At 36.8% G+C, this 20,938-nt stretch overlaps 1 protein-coding gene across 1 annotated transcript in view; it reads right to left on the reverse strand.

Annotated features, from left to right (window-relative positions):
* The window catches only part of PDZD8 (PDZ domain containing 8), a 101,305-nt gene that overhangs the window by 38,485 nt on the left and 41,882 nt on the right, over positions 1-20,938 (reverse strand). The window contains exon 2 of the mRNA XM_017963198.5: positions 19,846-19,968. Within this exon, the coding sequence (XP_017818687.1) occupies positions 19,846-19,968 (123 nt within the window). The remainder of the gene's footprint in view (positions 1-19,845; positions 19,969-20,938) is intronic.

Genomic DNA, 20,938 nt, shown 5'->3' on the forward strand with positions numbered 1-20,938 from the left:
TATAATAAAAGAGACAATAACAAGTATTGGCGAGGATATACAGAAACTAGAATCCTCATATATTGCTGATGGGAATGTAAAATGGTACAGCCACGTTAGAAAACAATTTGGCAGTTACCTAAAAAGTTAACAGAGAATTTAACACATAGCTCAGTAATTCCACTCCTTGGTAGGTAAGCAAGAGAAATGAAAGCATACATTCAGACAACATTCAGACAACATGCACACAAATGTTCACAGCTGCATTATTCATACATAATAGCCAAAAAGTGGAAACAAGCCAAATGTCCATCAAATGATGAGTGGGATAAGTGTCATATCCATATGATGAAATATTATTTGGCAATTAAATGAAAGGAATTACTAATACATGCTACATACACTATGAATGAACCTTGAAAAAAGTTCTAAGTGAATAAGCCAGTGAAAAAAGACTGCATATTGTAGATTCTATTCACATAAAATATCTTGAATAGGCAAATTTAAACAGACAGTTATTTAGGGTTATGGGAGGAGTACTAGAGGAAAATGGGGATTACTGGCAATAGATATGGGGCTTCTTTGAGGGGGATGAAAATACTCAAAATTAAACTCTGACAGTGGTTATAAAACCCTGTAAACATATTAAAAAACAGTGATTTGTATACTTTAAATGAATGAATTGTATGATGTATCAATTATATCTCAATAAAACCATTTAAAGAAAAAAAGAGTGATCGTAACAATAAATAATAATTTTTCTGTGATACAGTTCTATTCAAAGTTTCAAAGAATTGTTTTAAAAAAGATGTAATAATAAATGCTTTGTTTATTGTGGTTATAAATCAATATATTGTGACAAGATTATAAATTTCGATAAAATGTAAAACTGCTCTTTATTTGATACAGATATTTAAGAACAGAAAACATTAAAAGAGCACCTTAAAACCAAATAAATTCAAAAAATCATTGTGAAAAATAACCATACATATTTGTTAATAACATTCTTAACAATAAAAATTTAAAGCATACAAAGCATTTTTGACCTATTCAAAGTCTTGATCTTTGTTTTGTGACAAATATCCCAGAAAATGTTTTTGTTTTGCATTATTATTGATTGGTCCAATTGTAATGATTATTTCCAAAAACCTCTCCAGGTTGGGTGCACTGAATAAAAATTATAGAAGGCTATTGTTTGTACTGAGCTCCTTGCACTACATCATAATAAGAACCGACTAAATAAGGAGATAAATCCCCAAACAGACCAGTTTTCCCCCAAAGCAGGAGTCATCATAACAAGAGAGTACCCTCTACTTTAACTTTTACAAAAAAGTAATCTGAAGTAACCTTATATTACCTAATTTCTCCCCTATTGTTCTGTTTCTTTGTTTCCACCTTATAAAACCCACGGTTCTGTCATTACCCAATAAGAGCTTTTATTCTATTTTGTAGATTGGAGGCTGCCCTGATTCAGAATTGCAAATAAAAGCCAATCAGATTTAGAACTAAATTTGTTATAGTTTTGTCTTTTGACAGTTCTGGAGGCCATATGAAGGGACATAAAGGAGATTTCTGATGATCCATGACCCAGAGACCTCTTGAGGAACACAGAGAAGGTGCTGCTGAGCCCCCTTTTGAGTCCTCTATCTTCCTCAGGAAACCCTGAAAATGGTTAAGTTCCTCTGAAGTCTGAAGCTTTGCTTTCCTTTGCATTGAGTTCCCTGATCTCTGTGGTTCTGGGTTAATCTGTGCTGTGAGAGGGCACTTGACTTTTGGATTTGCAGTGGCTGAGGAGCCACTGGCAAGAGCTTCAGTTTTAAAGGTTACTGACAGTGGTTAAACTAAGTGGATATTACAGCAGGGGGCATAAACTCTAGTTTTCAGAATCTGCAGTTCTGTAGGTTCTATATTCTTCATTTTTCTTGTGCACTCAGGTAAGAGAGGCCTCAGGTGTCTGGGTCAGAGAGAAACTAGAAAATAATTGGCTACGTTGGTCAGTGGAATGTCAGAGCCAAAGCCATAACCTGTCTGGTGGACATGGGTGAGGCACTTAAGCGCTACCCACCACTAAAAAATAAGACTACCATGAGAAGATAAGCTGGTCAGGAAATGGGACAGTTAACATTAAGTTGCCCAACAGCTACAAGAAAATGTCCATGCAATGAGGTACAGTGTAGAAGCATTACAGGACTCAAACTCGTGGCATCTCCTTCTTAGGTGTTTATCTTGGCTTTGGGAGACCCAAGACTCAATGTAAAAACATTTATTTCTGAAGAGCTGAGTACTCAGCCTCCTACCTATGCCTGACTTTCACATGTATGAATATTAAGCCCGAAAGCTGCATATACTTTAACAAGTGGCAAAATCTTATTAAAGATAATTTAGAATTATAATGGTCATATGAAGACTGTTCTAGAACAAGATCATTCATCTAACAAGTGCACTTGAATCCAAAGCCTCCCAATTAGGCAGAATGGGATTCTCTTTTTAATTGGCATTCAGAAGCCTTAAAGAAACAACAGGATTCAAAAATAGCTGTTATAAAAAATTCATTGCAAAAAGCTAAGGAAAAGCTAAAAATGCAAGATAACCCTCATATACCAAGGACAATAAGACTGACCTGACTACTGCTGCTCTTCTCTATCCTACTTTGACTGGATATTCAGTCTACTAACTCTGAACTACCTTTCTTCTCTGAAAAAGCAGTTAAACAGCTTTTATTTTTTTTACGAAATAAAAACACCTGAAAATTCCAAAATGATCACCCAGTAACTTACATTTCTTAGACAAAAGCACAGAGAATTTCCTAAATACAGAAAAGAACGTCAACATTTTTCTGAAGAATTCATGGTCTTAATTGGAACCTATGACCTGGTATTACTGACCTTTACCAATGAATGCACTTTGTTGAAGGGAATCTGGGGAAGTATAAAAATGAATATAAGAGGCAGAATGGTACTCTCCTGAGAATGGTATTAGTGACCCAACAAGCCCTACCTGGGTCTACTTATGGGCAAGGCTAAGCCCCCAAAATTGCAAATGACTCCCTGAAAGCCATTCCTTAAGTGTTTCCTCAATCGGAAGTATGTGGTCTAACACCCAGACCTGCATGCTAAAGAAATATGAAGCTGCTACTGATTTGAAAATTCACTTGAAAGCCCTTTTGGTAAGACATTCCAGCTTGCCCCAACTTGATGCAGGCTCATAAAATAGAAAAAGGACAGGTCAAGAGTGGTGGTTCTTTGCTATAATCCCAGCACTTTGGGAGCCTGAGGAAGGCGGATCACTTGAGCCCAGGAGTCTGAGATCGGGCTGGCCAACATGGTGAAACCCTGTGTCTACTAAAAATATAAAAATTGATTGGATGTGGTGGCACACGCCTGTCATCTCAGCCACTTACGAGGCTGAGACAGAACTGCTTGAATGTGGGAGGCGGAGGCTGCAGTGAGCCAAGATACCCCAGTGTGGGCGTCTCCAAAAAGAAAAAAAATAGACAAAAGACAGGATGAGAGGCTACAGGACTAAATTAAACTAGTAATCACAGCAGAACATTTGAAGACGACCTTAGAGCAAAAGAAGAAACAAATGACTTCCAAATTATGGCCTTCCAATTAACAGGATTTCATGGCAAACAACAAACTACAATGATCTTTGAGCCTGCCCTTAAGGTGCTTCTGCAATAAGGAAACCCTATGCAGCAGTTTCCAATGAACTGTTGCCACTTACTTGTGCAAACAACCAAGATACTGGAAAAAGGGTTGCCCAAAAAAATTTCTAAGGAAGTCCCTAAGAACAAGCTTCTTAATTTTCTCCTAGGCTCATCTGTGTACTTCCTTATACAATCCTGTAGTGAATTACTATGATTCGCCCTCTACATCTCACCTACCTGACACATCTGAACCAGTCTAGGCTCTCCTAGAGAGTGGCTATTTTGACAAGCCTGACAGGGTAGGGCTAGAGTTCAGTGCCACTCTCCAGAGAGAAATCTCAAGACCAAATTGGAGGAAAATGCAACAAATCCAGTTTTGGCAGATATATGCTTTGTTCATCCAGATGTGATTTGGAGATATTCAGATCTAAAACATAGTTCATCTGACAAAACGGACCTCTGATAATAGGTAATATGCTCTAATATCATTCTTGTAAAAATCTGCATTCTTTCTCCATGCCTTTGAGATAAAAATTTTCTACATCGTTTTACCTAAGAATCATCCCTTGGAAGTGCACATTTAGGGTTGCCAGGTTAATAACTGTTTAGGGGAATAGAACAGGTAACTAAAAGACTAACAGTTTAAAGGGGGGAAAGAAACTATGTGGAAATTCTCAAATGAAAAATTTTGAAAGCTGTGGAATCTGCAAGAAACAAGTAATATGTGTTTTTGGTAAGAAAAGTTATAAAATGTTCTTTGAGGACTGATCTGCTCTTAATAGGAAATAGTGAAAGATTTTTCTTTGCCTTTTAAACAATTGGCCTAGTAAACAAAGATTTTGGGTTTCACCAAGATAATCATTAGTGCTTGATGTTATCTTTTATTAGGTCTTTAATTACTCAAGTGAGTCTTCCCAATATTAAAAGAGTTAAGTTTTTGTTAACTGTATAACCTGTACTTGCCTTTAAAATCTTTTTTTGATTAAATAGATAAGATCATATTTAATCAAGGTTTAAAACCTTTTGATATTTTTTACAAACTTACCAAATCAAATTCTAAATTAAGTCTCTTCGACCTTAATTTAACTTTGGAATTTTCTAGTTGGGCCCCTGGAAAGCCCAAAGGCTGTGTTTCTCACTTTGTGAAACATAAGTAATTAGGCTTATGTGATGTTAAATTATATGGAAGCAGTGTCAAATAATAAGTTATACTAAACATTCTTTATATTATATAAATGGGTATGCTACTGATATGAGTATTCCAAAATTTGTATGAGATTCCTAGAAATCTAATAGTTACCAGTCATAATTTTTGGTTATTATGTTAAATGTCATAATGCCACAGCAATAACTAAATTTCTTTGTCAACTGCTGATTATAATAAATTCTCATCAGACTTTTAACCACGGCCACTCTAAGTCTTGGTCATCCACAGACAATGGTTTTGATTCTTCCCTAAAAATATGTGGAGTAAGTTACAGTCCAAAATTGCTTATTCTTCAAGATTCATTACAAGTATTCTGGAATACAAGTTTCCGATAACTTTAAGATCATACCATTGGCCTGAATAAGAATTTATAAAACTCTAGTGAAGAAACTGATGGCTTCATGAAACTGCTAACGAAGATCTGCCAGAACAAGAATAAATTACATGGAACTATATAAACTGATAAGAATAATTTTTTATGACTTTTTATTTGAAATATTTCTGATACTTCAGTGTTTTGTTTTCCTGATTTAATGAAACTTTTTTTTTTTTTCTTTTAATCTATAGCTTATAGTAGCTTGGTCAAGTTTGCTTTTGTGAGTAAAATTTGAAACCTTTACTTTTTTGTCCCATCTGATCTCTCCAGATTTTGGAAACTATTAGTGAGTATCCTTACTTTTATGGCAATATAATCATTTACATTAAGCGTCTTAAGAATCTGTTCTCCTTGTAAAAGGACACAGTTGGAAACAATGGTCATAGAAACAATGGTCATATTAACAAGGCTTTGACTGGAATCTCTATTTTCAGATATGACCAAACAACTTCAGGGATTTAAAGTTGACTTTATGGAGCCATTAACACCTCTGTCAGCCCTCTCCCCTACTGCCACCATGGAAAAACTGGCCTGGTACCTAAAATACAATAGCCCAGCTTGTGGTCTTATAGAGGGTTACAGAATGCCACTTCCTGACAGGCCCAAGAAACTCAGGATATTTTCAGGACCTCAAGGAGAAAGGAATTCACCACAATTAGGTACAATAGGTGATGTTTAATGGTGAGTACTTGGTTTGGCTTCAAAGCCTTGAGAGTCTTTTAAAAGTCTTATTTGAGATTACCTATCAAAAGTTCCAGAAAAACAAACTTTTCTTTTTTCTTTTTTTTTTTTTTTGAGACAGAGTCTAGCTCTGTCACCCAGGTTGGAGTGCAGTGGTGCAATCTCAGCTCCCTGCAACTTCCACCTCCTGGGTTCAAGTAATTCTTGTGCGTCAGCCTCCCATGTAGCTGAGATTAACAGGCATGTGCCACCATGTCTAGCTAATTTTTGTATTTTTAGTAAGACGGGGTTTCGCCACATTGGCCAGCTGGTCTCAAACTCCTGGCCTCAAACGATCTGCCTGCCTCAGCCTCCCAAAGTGTTGAGATTACAGGTGTCAGCCACTACGCCCAGCCAAAACTATGAAAAAAAGCCACAGTATATCTGTTAGATTGTAGCCCAGTTCGTTGTTTGTAAGTTTTTATTATCTTCCTATAGACTGAACTGGATCCTGGATTCTTCTGGTTTCCTCATATGGTTTGGCTCTGTTTCCCCACCCAAATCTCACCTGGAACTGTAATCCCCATAATCCCTATGTGTCAAGGGTGGGACCAGGTGGAGGTAATTGGATCATGGGGGCAGTTTCCCCCATGCTATTCTTATGATAGTGAGTCTCATGAGATGTGATGGTTTTATAAGTATCTGGCATTTTCCCTGCTCACACTGAATCTCCCTGTTGCTTTGTGAAGAAGCTGCCTGCTTCTTCTTCCCCTTCCGCCATGATGGTAAGTTTCCTGAGGTCTCCCCAGCCATGCAGAACTGTGAGTCAATTAAACCTCTTTTCTTTATATATTACCCAGTCTTGGGCATTTCTTTATAGCAGCATGAGAAGAGACTAATACACCTCCAATATCTGGCTCCATACAACTCTATAACTAAGAATAATAACTGCTCTGTTCTTTAATCCCTATAAGGATTAAACAACAAATCAATATTGTTCAAGAGACAAGCTGGACAAATCAATATTGTTCAAGAGACAAGTTACATGCCTAATGTGTGGGCCACACACAGTTTAGCAAATAACCCTATACCATAACTAGAGACATTAAAAAAAGGGAACCAGGACAAGAAGTTGACAGCTTTGTGCTGTGGACAGCTTTTCCCAAGACTTTGGAACAAGCCTCCTCGTGATAATGAGACTCTTACCTCTCTTAATGCCTTGCTTAAGCCTACCATTTTTGCTTGGCAGGATAATGCTGTAATCAAAATTTCACAATCAACAGCTTCTGTCGGTAACTTGATGAAGTGCTGGATCTGTCATGTCAAACTCAAATCTTTACATGACCTAAGAGATCCTTTAGTATACCTAGTGGTTAACTTTAACAACATCTGTAATATAACTGTTTGTTCAAATTGAACTACTGCTCCCTTGTATAGAGCTGGACTTCTAGAACCACTTGTTCTCACTCCTTGTTTTAAATGAGCACAGTCATAGGAAGCTGGATAATAGAATTTCTACCTACTAGCTGAACAGGAAGGAATCTGTGCAATTGCAGACACTTCTTGTTACACAGGAATAAATACATCTGGTATTATAGAGACTCAGGTACAAAAAAATTAACAAAAGTCTACTTGGTTAAAATGGGTAGACTTCTAATACAGCTCATTCATTGATCTATCTGATTTGACTGGTTTGGTTCATGGGGACCTTGTTTAGGGAACATGCTCTAAACTCTTTATACTATCCTTCTGACAGTAGTAGTCTCCCTATGCACTGTATTCTCTCAAATGCTTTGAATGTTTATATGCAGCCATCTGTCAAATGGTCTTTCTTGGCTGAAACACCAAAAACTCAAATAAATGAATGACCATGAGAACACTGTAATGTATGAATGGCATGTGGAGACTGGAAATGCAGAATGACAGAAACTGAAAGTAGCACTAATGCCCTAAGTTTTGGTCACACTCTCACCTGGGGGTACTAAAGGATCTTACCCAGGTGAGAGTGTGTCAAACAAAAATTATGTTAGGGGAATGTCAAACAAAAATTATGGGAAGCCATTGTTTTGGACTAAGCTCCTGCATTAGGCCCTAACAAAATAGACCAAACCAAAATAGAGTCATTAATGTTAAATGCCATATAACCAAATAGATGCAAACAGACTAGTTTTTCCTGAAAACAGATGAGTCCAGTCTACCTGAGTTAGCATAAGTCAGTCTCCTGTGTGTTAACATTTACCAAGAAGTAACTTATGTTAACCAATCAGGTTTTTCTCCTATTGTTCTGTTTTCTTGTTTCCACCTTACCAAACCTACTGTTCTGCCATTGCCCAGTGGGAGTTTTCATTCTATTTGTAGAACAGAGGCTGTCCTGATTCATGAATCATGAATAAAAGCCAATTTGAGCTATAATTGAATGTCATAATTGTCTTTTGACAGGTGTTAGGGTACATGTTGCTTCACATAAGTTTACATTTTTCCATGATAAAAATATTTTGTCCAATTATTCTGAATGTGGTTAATGTCTGGTGGAGGACCCTTGGGCCTCTCTTACCCACCCCCCCAACCCCCACCCAGAGCCCAGCCACATGGAAGGTATTTTACTTCCCCATGTGGAAAGTCCCTCTCCGCTTACATGGGAAGTTCCCATCTTGCCCCGCCCGGCTTCCCGGCTCAGCTCTCTGAGACCCCGACTGGCGCAACTCCAGCTACCTCCCGCCCAGCGACCACCCAACCAATCACCACCCGCCCCATCAGCTCTCCCCCAACTTCCCGCCCGGCAGTTTAAACTGACCAACCGCTACCCGCCACCTCGGCTCTCCCACTCTCTCAGCTCCACTACCCCTATAAAAACCGCAAGACAAAGAAAACCGGCGCGAGACTGCTGACTCTCCCCCGTGCACGAGTCTAGTCTGCCCAGAGATTTCCTAATAAAGCCTGAACTCTTACTTCGTCTCGTTTAATTCGATCGGTCCTTGGGGTCCAAGCAACGAGGGTCCGGGCAGGTCAGACATTTTTACCTTTGAAATGGATATGGCTTTTACTAATTCTGATTTTAGATGAATTTTTGATTCTATGTCACAGAATTATACAGCATTCATATCTCCTCTTCACATTTCTTCTGTTGAAGTATATATAAAGAATTGTAGCCTTTAGTAGATATTCAAATACTGGAAAACACCAGCACATTATTACCACTTTAATAAAACGACATTAGTGTCTCCTACAAAGGTTAGCTTCACTACACAGAAGCATCTGTTAAATCTGCCAATTTAAGGATTTGTTTTGCTCCAAACCTTATTTCTTTGAGAAAAAAAAAGGATTATTTCTTAGGATTTATATAAAGTATAATATGTACACAAACTTATTTATTTTGTTTATAAGAATGACTCCCATAACCAAAGTTATATTCCAGACTAACTGTGCAGAATGTGACTGTTTCTCTCCTGCAAGTTCCAGATTTGATGTCTGGGACCTAATTCCCTATGTCAGTGTTTCTTGTGCCTGCTTTTAACCTGACATCAATGGATTCCTTCCACCAGCAATGACTATGTTAACTATCAAGCTTTAATTCTCAGAAGAATTATAATATTTACCCCTCCCCCACATTTTCCTGATTTCTTGATTAAGATCTCTTTGTTTTTGGAAATAGGGTCTTGCTCTGTTGCCCAGGCTAGAGTGCAGCATTGTGATCATGACTCACTACTGCCTTAACTTTCCAGGCTTAAGCAGTCCTCTCACCTCAGCCTCTGGAATAGCTGGGACTACAGGCATGAGCTACTATGCCCAGCTAATTTTATTCTATTTTTTTTCTTTTTTTTTTTTGTAGAGAGAAGGTCTCACTATGTTGCCTCAAACTCTCTTTACCAAAAAGTAACTTAACCAATCGTTTTTTTTTTCCCTATTGTTCTATTTCCTTGTTTCCACCTTACCAAACCCACTGCACTGCCATTGCCCAGTGGGAGTTGTCATTCTAGTTGCAGAACAGAAGCTGTCTTAATTCATGAATCATGAATAAAAGCCAATTAGATCTATAATTAAATACAGTCTTCCCTTCTCAGCCTTCCAAACTGTTGGGATTATAAGCGTGGGCCATGGCACCAGGCCTTGACTGATATCTCCTTTTGATATTTGAAAAACATGGAAATTTCTGAAGAAATATCAGAAAGGAGTTCCCACTGGAAAATGAGTACCAGCCAGTTAGGTGAATATAGAAGACATTTGCTTTAGCTTAAGATGAACTATAATCTCTACATTTAAACAAAAGGGCAATTTTCATTTCACATTTCTTACAGTTCAATCTTAAAAACAGGCTTTCCATTCAAATTATATACTGACCAGATGCAAGTGGTAACAATCACTGGCTAATAAATATTTTGCATAAATATAAACAGCATGTGTTAAATAAGCAAGAAATGAGAAAAAAAATAAATTTCTACTATCACTACTTCCAAAAGGAAGTGAGAACTACTAAACAAAAAAGCAAAACAAATTGCATTTTATCTCCACTAAATTTCCATCTATCTCCTGAAAGAGGTATTACCTCTGTGAAATTTCTTAACAAGTTCAAAGTATTCTGTTAAAGGCAAAGGTATATTTAAAATTTATTTTAATTTTATTTTAGTATAAAATAGTATATTTTAAATATACCTTCCATTAAACACAAATATACTACCTAGAAACATGTTAATATTGTTTACATGATTAACCCATTTATGCTGGAGGTGGCAAATTATTTTTGTGAAAAATCAGACCTTGGAAATGACCTTGAGCAGTAGGACACAAACAACTCCCAGAAGCTTAGCATTCCAATAATGGAACACTGAGCATAAACGGATTAAAGATCAAATCACTGAAAAAAGGAAAGTTAATTCCCAATGTTCCCACTATAAAAAAGTCATTTCTACAAAGAAAAGTACAAACAGCCAGGTGTGGTGGCTCATCCCTGTAATCCCAGCACTTTGGGAGGCCAAGGTAGGTGGTATAATACATTGGGCCCAGGAATTCAAGAGGAGCCTGGGCAACATGGCAAAACTCCGTCTCTACAAAAAATACAAAATGTAGTTGGGCATGGTGGTGCATGCCTGTAGTCCTAGCTACTTGGGAGGCTGGGGTGGGAGGACTGCTTGAGCCTGGAAGGCAGAGGTTGCAGTGAAGCAAGATTGAGACACTACACTACAGCCTGGGTGACAGAATGAGATCCTGTCTCAAGGAAGAAGGGAAGGAGGAAGGAAGAGAGGAACGGAGGGAGGGAAAAAATACAAAAATCTGTTTTTTTTTTTTTTTTTTTTTTTCAGGGGGAGTCTTGCTCTGTTGCCCAGGCTGGACTGCAGTGGTGCAATCTCTGCTCACTGCAACCTGTGCCTCCCAGCAGCCTCCCAAGTAGCTGGGATTACAGGCACACACTGCCATGCCTGGCTAATTTTTTATATTTTAGTAGAGACAGGGTTTCACCATGTTGCCCAGGCTGGTCACAAACTCCTGAGCTCAGGCAATCCACCTGCCTTGGCCTCCCAAAGTGCTGGGATTACAGGTGTGAGCCGCTGTGCCCGGCCAAATCTCGTGATTAAACTTAATTGGAAAGGAAAACCCTGCACCTGAAGGGGGTCAAATACCACTTCACCTGTTGTTAAAAGAATCAGGCGTGGCTAACATTTTATACATGCTCTTCTCCTCACTATATTCCCCACTGCCCCCATCAGGGCAGAACTCAATTTTCCGGGCTCTGACCGACTTCCAAATCTAATCTACAGTCCTCATTTCCCCCTGCTACATCTAAAACCCCAAAAGTTTGCAGAACACTCCCACGGGCATCTAACCATGCCTTACTACTTAAGATACGTAAAATCAAATTCATCTGCCTTTGAAACAAGTACCTCTATTTCCCCCTCTAGTCCTGGAAGGCAACTGTGTCTTGTTCTTCCTATCTACAGCATGCAGAAAATAATCAGTACTTGCAAACCAAATCAATGTCAATGGATATATAACTCTCCTACACTCAAATCCTTAGGAGTTCCTTTGCACCTCCCCTGCCTATTAACTCAACCATATATTCATTTACTCACTAAACCCTGTCCTAGTTATCCCAGGTGTCCCTTCCTTCCTGTTCCTATTAACACATATCTATGAGGCATTTACCTCCTCACCTTTTTAAACCATAACACCTCTTAAATTTGTCTCTGGGGCTTTAACCTTTATATATATAATCTACTCCATGAATAAGCAGATTTTTCTTAACATCAACTTCAATAACTTTTCTCTGATTAAAGGATCACTATTGTAACTTCTTTTGCCAGCAAATTTGGCCCTGAGAGATCTACACTTCATTCAGATGGGTCCTGGAAAATACAATTCTAATTCTCTTAACTTATGGCTCTTATCCATGTCTCTTACCCATGAAGTTTTCCATGGTAGTCTCAATTCAAAAATACTTTTTCCTTATACTAAGTTTCTATACTACCTATCACCTAAGCCTCAATTCAAATTAGCTTCATATAGTTAGTTGACTTATTTATGCATTTGTTTTTGTCTGTTAGCCCTAACTACATGTTAAGTTTCTAGAGGGCAGACATTGAGCTCCACATTTTTTGTATTCATCATAGTACTTAGACAAAATGCATTCACTACTGATGTTAGAACGAGCAATGATAGTGTGATGGAAACAGCAGTGGTGGTGGTAGTAGCAGTAATAGTTGAAGCAGCTAACATTACTGTAGGGACAATTCTAATAGCTTTACATTTATTATCTCATTTAATTTCTTGATTACTGTAGGAAATAAGTAATCATATTACCCCTAATTTACACATTAGAAAACTGAACACAGTGAGGTTGGGTAACATGACAGACATTACATAGCTAATAAACAAAAAATCTGGACTACCTCAGTTGAGACAATTGAGTTGAAAAATTTTGACAGAAAAAGAAGATAAAGGCAGTTGTCCTTTGGTTAAAATCATAAATGTTATCTGCAAATAAAATACATTAAAAGCTCTGATTAACAGTTACGGCATAATAGCAAAAAGAGAAAAAAAATCCAAAGAAACAATATTCTTTTAAATTCTTATTTTCTGACCACAGTATGAGGTCAGAAAATGAGTATGTACAAATCAATATGGCATTTAAAACATTTTGGAGTATGGCATTTTTAAAAACAGCACCAGTGTTATGTCAACAGTGTTCCTAGTTTTCTTACTTTCTTTTACAATTCAGATATCAGAAGAATTAAAACAGCTATGTTTTGTAGTATGAAACAGTACTAGAGGTATACAAATTACAAAAGAAACAAGGCTATTTTCCAGACAACTTTAAAGAAAAGGAGATGAGGAAGAAAAGAGAACCTACATAAACATAGGAGAGTAAAATTTCAAATTTGGAATCGTTTGAAAAGTCTGCATCTAGTCAAAAGCAACCTAATTATAGGGAAGATTCTTTATATCAGTGAGAAATTTATAAAAACTAATGGAAAACATCATTCAACTTTTATTTAACTGCATAGAGACTGTTAAGCAATTAATGCAAACAGTCTCAAGATCTTTACAGGAACTTGAATCATCTGGCAGAGTTACATCTAAATTTACACAGATAGCTTTAAAGACCTCAAGGAAGAATATTCAGCAACAATTCCAAGTAATTTCTTCTGTTTTTCAAAAGCATTCATTTTGAGTGCAATTTTTCCTTTATATAAATTTAAACGTCTCATGTTTGAGCTAATTTCCTCTTATCACTCCCTCCAAGAAAAAAAAAAAAACAGAACTTCAGCCTCCAACAAAAAAAGACTTCATTATTATACACATTTCTGTATCCCTTGATCTTCCTGAAAGGGTAATTTATTTTAAAAATAATGCCCTGCCCTAAAAAATGTTAAAATTTTCCAAAACCTACACTTTTAATATAAAAGTTTTCAGAACCAAAATAATTTTTATTATGTAAGGTTTGTTTTGAGACGGAGTTTCACTCTTGTTGCCCAGGCTGGGGTGCAATGGTGCGATCCTGACTCACCAAAACCTCCGTCTCCCAGGTTCAAGCTATTCTCCTGCCTCAGCCTCTGGAGTAGCTGGGATGACAGGCATGCGCCACCACGTCCAGCTAATTTTTGTATTTTTAGTAGAGACAGGGGAGTTTCTCCATGTTGGTCAGGCTGGTCTCGAACTCCTGACCTTAGGTGATATGCCTGCCTTGGCATCCCAAAGTGCTGGGATTACAGGTGTGAATCACCGTTCTCAGGTTCTGCAAGTTTTTTAAAAAAAGGATATGGGCCAGGCGTGGTGGCTCATGCCTGCAATCCCAGCGCTTTGGGAAGCCAAGGTGGATGGATCACTTGAGGTCAGGAGTTAAAGACAGGCCTGGTCAACATGGTGAAACCCCATCTCTACTAAAAATACAAAAATAAGATAATAGAAAGGCTGAGGGACTCTGGAGTTAGACAAAACTAGATTCAAATTCCAGTGGTACTGAGCAAGTAACTCATGGATCTCAGTTCTTCATCTATAAAATAGATATAATAATCCTAATCTTGTAAAGATGCTCTGAGAACTGGAAATAATAAATGCACTAAAGTGCCTATATATTGTAGATAATAAATAAATACAACTAATAATAAAATTATTTGTAGAGTTATCCCCAAATATCTTTAGATTTAGCTAGATATTTTTCCTTAAAAAATGTCAAAACATTAAAATAAATGCAGATAATATAAGAAGCACCCACATACCAACTACTCAGGAAAAACGCAAATGTTATTATTTAGTCTCGTTTGTTTCACAAGGATTTTAAGTTATACTCAAGCCAAAATAACCAAATAAATTTAATCAAACTCAATGCTAAAATAAACGGGATTCATAAACAAATGCAAATTGGAAATATTTTGAAGTTATAACTCCTAAAAAAGCTCTTCCTGTAAATAAATTTCAAAGTTTCATAATATTAACAGCCTTCCTTCCCTACAGAACTAAACATTTATTTCACTTTAAAATATGAACATAATGCTATTTAAAGGTTTAATTCCTTATTTCTCCCTTCTGTCAAACTTCTACCTTGAAAATGCTTTGCCTAATATGTGAAATAAGACCAGGTGACAGCCCTAAAAAATAATTTAACACATAATTACATGATTTCCTTTGCCTTAAAAGATCAAAATAAAACTATGTATTCCTGGTTCTAGAAGGATGTCAAGAGTGGTGGAATAGTTTTGGAGTTTCCCTAAACCCCTCCCCCAAAAAAGGACAAAAAGGAATGAGGAAAACAAAAGCAAAATTCATCAACATGTACAACAAAATGAGGTGGCCAGTACTTTAACTAACAGTAGTGAAGTGGTCACTCAAATTCTTCCACAGATTGTAATTATAAAAACTGGATAAAAAGAATTTTAAAATAACATTTAAAGACAATGAAAACCTTCCAAACATAGACGACAGACGCCTGCTTAGAGATTAATATTTCAATTATCAAAAAATTACAGCCATAGGTTGGGCACAGTAGTTTATGCCTGTAATCCTGGCACTTTGGGAGGTTGAGGTGGGTGGACTGCTTGAGCCCAGGCCTAGGCAACAGGAAGAAACCCTGTCTCTCTACTAAAAATACAAAAAATTAGACAGGTGTTGGTGGCACATGCCTGTAGTCCCAGCTTCCCATGAGGCTGAGGCAGGAGGATTGCTTGATCCCAGGAGGTCAAGGCTATGGTGAGGCATGATCATGTAACTGCACTCCAACCTGGGCGACACAGCAAGTCCGTGTCTCAAAACAAAACAAAACTCCTAATATGCTCAGATGTTAGATTTAGCAGATTGAGACTTCCATGCAGCAATTATATATATACACATATATTGTTCAAAAAACTGACAGAACATATGTTCAAAGAATTAAAGGAAAACATAATGAGTAACCAGATAGGAAATATCAACACAGAAATGAGAACTACACAAAACAGAAATTCTAGAGCCAAAAAGTATAATAATTGAGATAAAAAATTCACTAGAAGAGCTCAACAAAAACTGGAGATAGCAGAAAACTCAGTGAACTTGAAAACAGATCATGTGAAATTACTCAATCCAAAGTATACAGAGAAAAACAATTTAAAGAAACACACAAGCAAGCAAACAAACCAAACCTCAGGACCTATAAGGAAATTGAAAGAGCCCAACATAATAGTAATTTAGAATAAGAGAGGTGTAAAAAAAGGCCAAAATAATTGATAAAACAAAATAATGGCCCAGACTCCCAAATTCAGTAGTAAACATTAATTCACATATCCAAGAAGCTAACTGAAATGGAAGCAGGAAAAAACACAAATAAATCTCCCCTAGACATAATAAAAGTGCTGAAAGCCAAAGATAAAGTAAAAGGTTGGAAAGCAGCCAGAGAAAAACAACATGTTATATATGGAGGAGGAATATGGTAAGTCGCTGACTTCTCATCAGAATATCAGAACATAGCCAAAGTGCTGAAGGAATAGATGAAAAAAAATTTCCAGATAAGCAAAAAATGACATAATTTGTTGCCAGCAGACCTGCATAACAAGATGTGCTACAGTAAGTTCTGCAGGGTAAAGGGAAGGAATACCAGAAGACAATTTTGATATAAAAGAAGAAATACGGCCGGGCACGGTGGCTCATGCCTGTAATCCCAGCACTTTGGGAGGCCAAGGTGGGTGGATCATGAGGTCAAGAGATCGAGACGATCCTGGTCAACATGGTGAAACCTGTCTCTACTAAAAATACAAAAAATTAGCTGGGCACGGTGGCGCGTGCCTGTAATCCCAGCTACTCAGGAGGCTGAGGCAGGAGAATTGCCTGAACCCAGGAGGCGGAGATTGCAGTGAGCCGAGACCACGCCATTGCACTCCAGCCTGGAGCAAAACTCTGTCTCAAAAAAAAAAAAAAAAAAAAAAAAAAGAAGAAGAAATAAAGGGCAAGAGAAACTGTAAATACACAGTAAACGTAAAAACAACCCACCACTACCAAAGTTTGTTCTTCTTTTAATTTCTTTAAAAGACAGACAACAGTTTAAGGCAAAATAATACCACTGATGGTTTAATAACCTATATACCATCTGTATATCTTTTTATAAAGTTCTGGATTTGGGGAAGCATATTTAAAAGTAAAAACCAATAAAGATAAAGAAAAGTCGAGTGAGGGAGACTAAAACTGAAAGCAAACTGAAACAAATAAACCCAACTCGATTTTAAATGAACATCATAATCACACCAAAGAGGAAAAATGAATCTAACTAATGTAAGAACACAGTACTTGACCCTGCCCGCATTCCCTTAATCTTGGTCAGGGAGAATTACAAATGAATCCTAAACTCTAATGACCTTAATTAGAATCTCCTTCCACTTATAAGTACAAGTGAGCCTAAATGTACTGCTCTGGAGTATAGTACTCTCACACAACAAAACTTTATAGCCCTTGCCTTCACTGACTATAATCTTATTTGTTTTTTAAAATTGTAACTGGTTGATAAAATCAGCTCCCAAAAAAGTATCCACTACATTATTCAATGTCTTTTACATAAAGATCTGTGAAAAATCCCTCTTAGAATTTGGTGCCAAAATTTTTCTCCTAAATAATATGTACAATTTATCAGAAAATACGACCTAAGTGTATGTGAAGTGATGCATATGTTAATTAGCTTGATTTTAGCCATTCCACAATGTATACATATTTAAGTTTTTAAAACAAATTAATTGTTTAAGAAATGAAAGAGCTAACTAATCCATCAGATTTCCTTTGCTGCCTTAGCTGCCAGAAAATTGATCTCTATTCCATGTTTTTGATCTAATATATCTTTCACTTAACTACACATGGGTACATGTTTTCTTTGCAAAATACCTCAAATATCTTCTATCTTTATTTTATTGGAATAAAATTGCTTAGTTTACAGCAATATGCCCTCTTTAGTTTGAATGAAGTTTATATGAAGTAATAAATAGAAGATAGACCATACATTTTAAAATAATCATCTTAACAATATGATTGCAACACAAATGTGAAATAATTTCACCCAGTAGCAATGCTACAAACAACTACTGAATTCACCTGCGGTTAAAAAAAAAAAAAAATCAGCTTTCATCAATTCAAAAAAACATGCAATTGTTCAGAATGACTGCTTTTAAATAAATACTTGACAAAAACAAAATGTGAAAAACAATTTTTACAATACTGCCTTTAAAATTTTGTATATGAATTTCATAATTTTTATGTGCTGTGAAATATTCTATTAGCAAGAACACAAATGTATTCGATATAAAATATAACCTCTATACTCAATTACTTAATTGTATTATAGGTTAGAAATTTTAAAAAAAGTCACATGTACCAAGTTAAGTGGTACAAACAAGTGTCTTAAAAACTGAGCCTAAGGATAGTACTTATACTTGGAATGATCAGGAGAGACATTAAGAAGGTAACTTTTGAGCCAAACCAAGAAAGGCTGGTATCATGGAGCAGAGAATGAGGCCAAGACAGCAGCAGCTAGCTAGTCAACACAATGGGCTTGGTGCTTTAAAATATTTAAGTAGGAGATGGCAAACTACAGCTCCTGGTCTAAGTTCAGTCCACTGCCTGTTTTGTATAACTTGTGGGCTACAAATGGTTTTTATGTTTTTAAATGATTGAAAAGTATCAAAAGAATATTTCATGACACATGAAAATTATGAAATTCATATACAAAATTTTACTGGCACACAGCCACACCTCATTCTGTGACTGCTTTTGTACTGCAAGGCAGAGTTGTATATTTGCAACAGTCACTGTGTGAATTGCAGCCTAAAATTTACTATCTGGCTCTTTAGAGAAAAAGATTGCCAACACCTTCCCTTGGGAAGGCCTATGCAGCTGAAGCACTACGAATGAGGAGGGGCTGGGCAGAGGATGGTGAGACTGAAGCTGGAGAGCTAAGAGGAACCTGCAGGTCATGGTGAGGATTTGGGTCCACATCCCAAGAGTAATGAGGAAGCTGTTAGAGTTTTAAGTAGGAGACTGACAATTCGATTTGCATTTTGAAAAGATTCTGATTGTTACACTGGGGACCAGAGGACAAGGAGATATGAAGGCTAGTATAGTAAGTAGTTCAAGCAAGATATGAATATAGCTTAAACTTTGGTGCTGGTAAGGTAAAACAAGGAGACTAGGCAAGATTATTTCTGAGATCTCTTCCAGTTCTAAAATGCTAAAAAGCCACAGTGGTTGCAACTTTCCTTGGTATTTCCAATTATCACAAACAATTCTCAAAACTGTTTTGCTAGGTGACAAAGATTCTTTGCTGGGCCAAACTTTATTGAGGTTTCTGAATCTTATGCTATGCCCATCTGTGTACTTCCTATAAATTCCAGTTTTAGCAAAGCACTCTGCTAAGTCAGTTTAGCAAGAAACCCCTATCCTTGACATCTGATTGTCCTTTACCATCCCACTTGATATCTGATCACCCAGGACTGTTTTCAGCAAGAATCCTGTTTTTGGTCAAAATCCCCTTATTCTTGATGTTTCTTCTTAGTAAGTTCCCATCCATTGATCCCGTTGCTTCTTAGCTATAAATTCCCACCTGCCCATCTGTACTCAGAGTTAAGCCCAATCTTTCCCTGACTTCAAGACCTTGCTGCAGTGGCTGCTGCACTTATCATGACAGTCTTGAATAAAGACTACCTTACTGTGCTTTAACAAGTATCATTGAGTAATTTTCTCTTTAACATAGGAGCAGCTCTCCAATAGGGAGAATAAATTAAAAATAATCCAACAGAGTATTATGCACCTAAAGAGTGTCGTAATGATTACAGAATAAATGCCCCCTTCCATTAAAGAACTTCCTAAAATATGATTTATATTTAAGTTAGAAAGGACTACTTTTATGATATTAAATTTACAATTAAGAATTTACAGATAAAGAATACAATTTAAATTAACACACAACACAAATACTGCTTAGGAACATTTTCACTGCACTTCCATAACTTAGTAATGATAAAACAAAGAACATACCTGCTACATTCTAACAATGTAACTTTAAGACGGCCTTCAGTAAGTGCCCATTGTTGTATATGGATATGCTCTTCATCTTCTTCAAATCCTTGCAAGGTTTGGTATGGAAAAAACGGCTTAAACCTGACAAAAGTAAAGACAAGTCTAAATGTTCAAATAATAAACACCACAGTTTAAAGCATAATAACAAAAGCGACCTGTACGAAAACACAAAACAAGATAAACACCTCATATTATATGTGCTCTACAAAACCAAAGCTTAACACACTCCCCTATAACTACCAGCAAATGGTGCCCGTAAGTCTTGGTTTTTTTTTAGTATGACCCCATTGATAAAGCAAGACAGAACAAAGAAAAGAAAAATGGAGAGAGGCAGCAAGTAGGGCATGAAGTTTAGGTGGGGTAGGAGAGAGATTCTTTGTGAACCAGACGGGAGGAGTGTTCCTACAGTACAAGATCAAAATTCAGAATGCATGTTCCATGGAAATAATGCACAGTCCCCTTGGTATCCATAGGGGATTGGTTCCAGGACTTCCCAAGGATGTGGCACAGTATTTGCATTATGCGCATTCTCCCATATGCTTTGAATCATCTCTAGATTACTTATAATACCTAATACAATGTAAATGCTATGTAAACAGCTGTTAGACTATATTGTTCAGAGAATAATGACAAGGAAAAAAAGTCTGTACATGTTCACTGCAGACGTAATTTTTAATAAATATTTTCAATTCACAGTTGTTTGAATCCATGGATGCAGAATCCATGGATGTGGAACCCATGAACACAGAGAGCCGACTATAAGAGATAGGGTACATGATAAAGAAGATTGTAATATCAACATCAACACTGATTAACACAGCAGAGGTATTCAATAGAGATGTTTACTATTTTCCAGGCAATATGCTAAGATTTACATGTATTATCTTATTTAATGCTCACAACATTGAAGGGGCAATATTATTGGCTCCTCTGTCCAGATGAAAAGAACGAAGCTTAGAAAGGTTAACAAGTTTGTTCAATTTTACAAAGTGAATGGCAAAACCAGAATTTAAGCTAGTCTGATTCCAAAGCCTAACTACATAACACTTCA

The sequence above is a fragment of the Callithrix jacchus genome, chromosome 12 (genome assembly GCF_049354715.1).
Source record: "Callithrix jacchus isolate 240 chromosome 12, calJac240_pri, whole genome shotgun sequence".
Classification (NCBI taxonomy): Eukaryota; Metazoa; Chordata; class Mammalia; order Primates; family Cebidae; genus Callithrix; species Callithrix jacchus.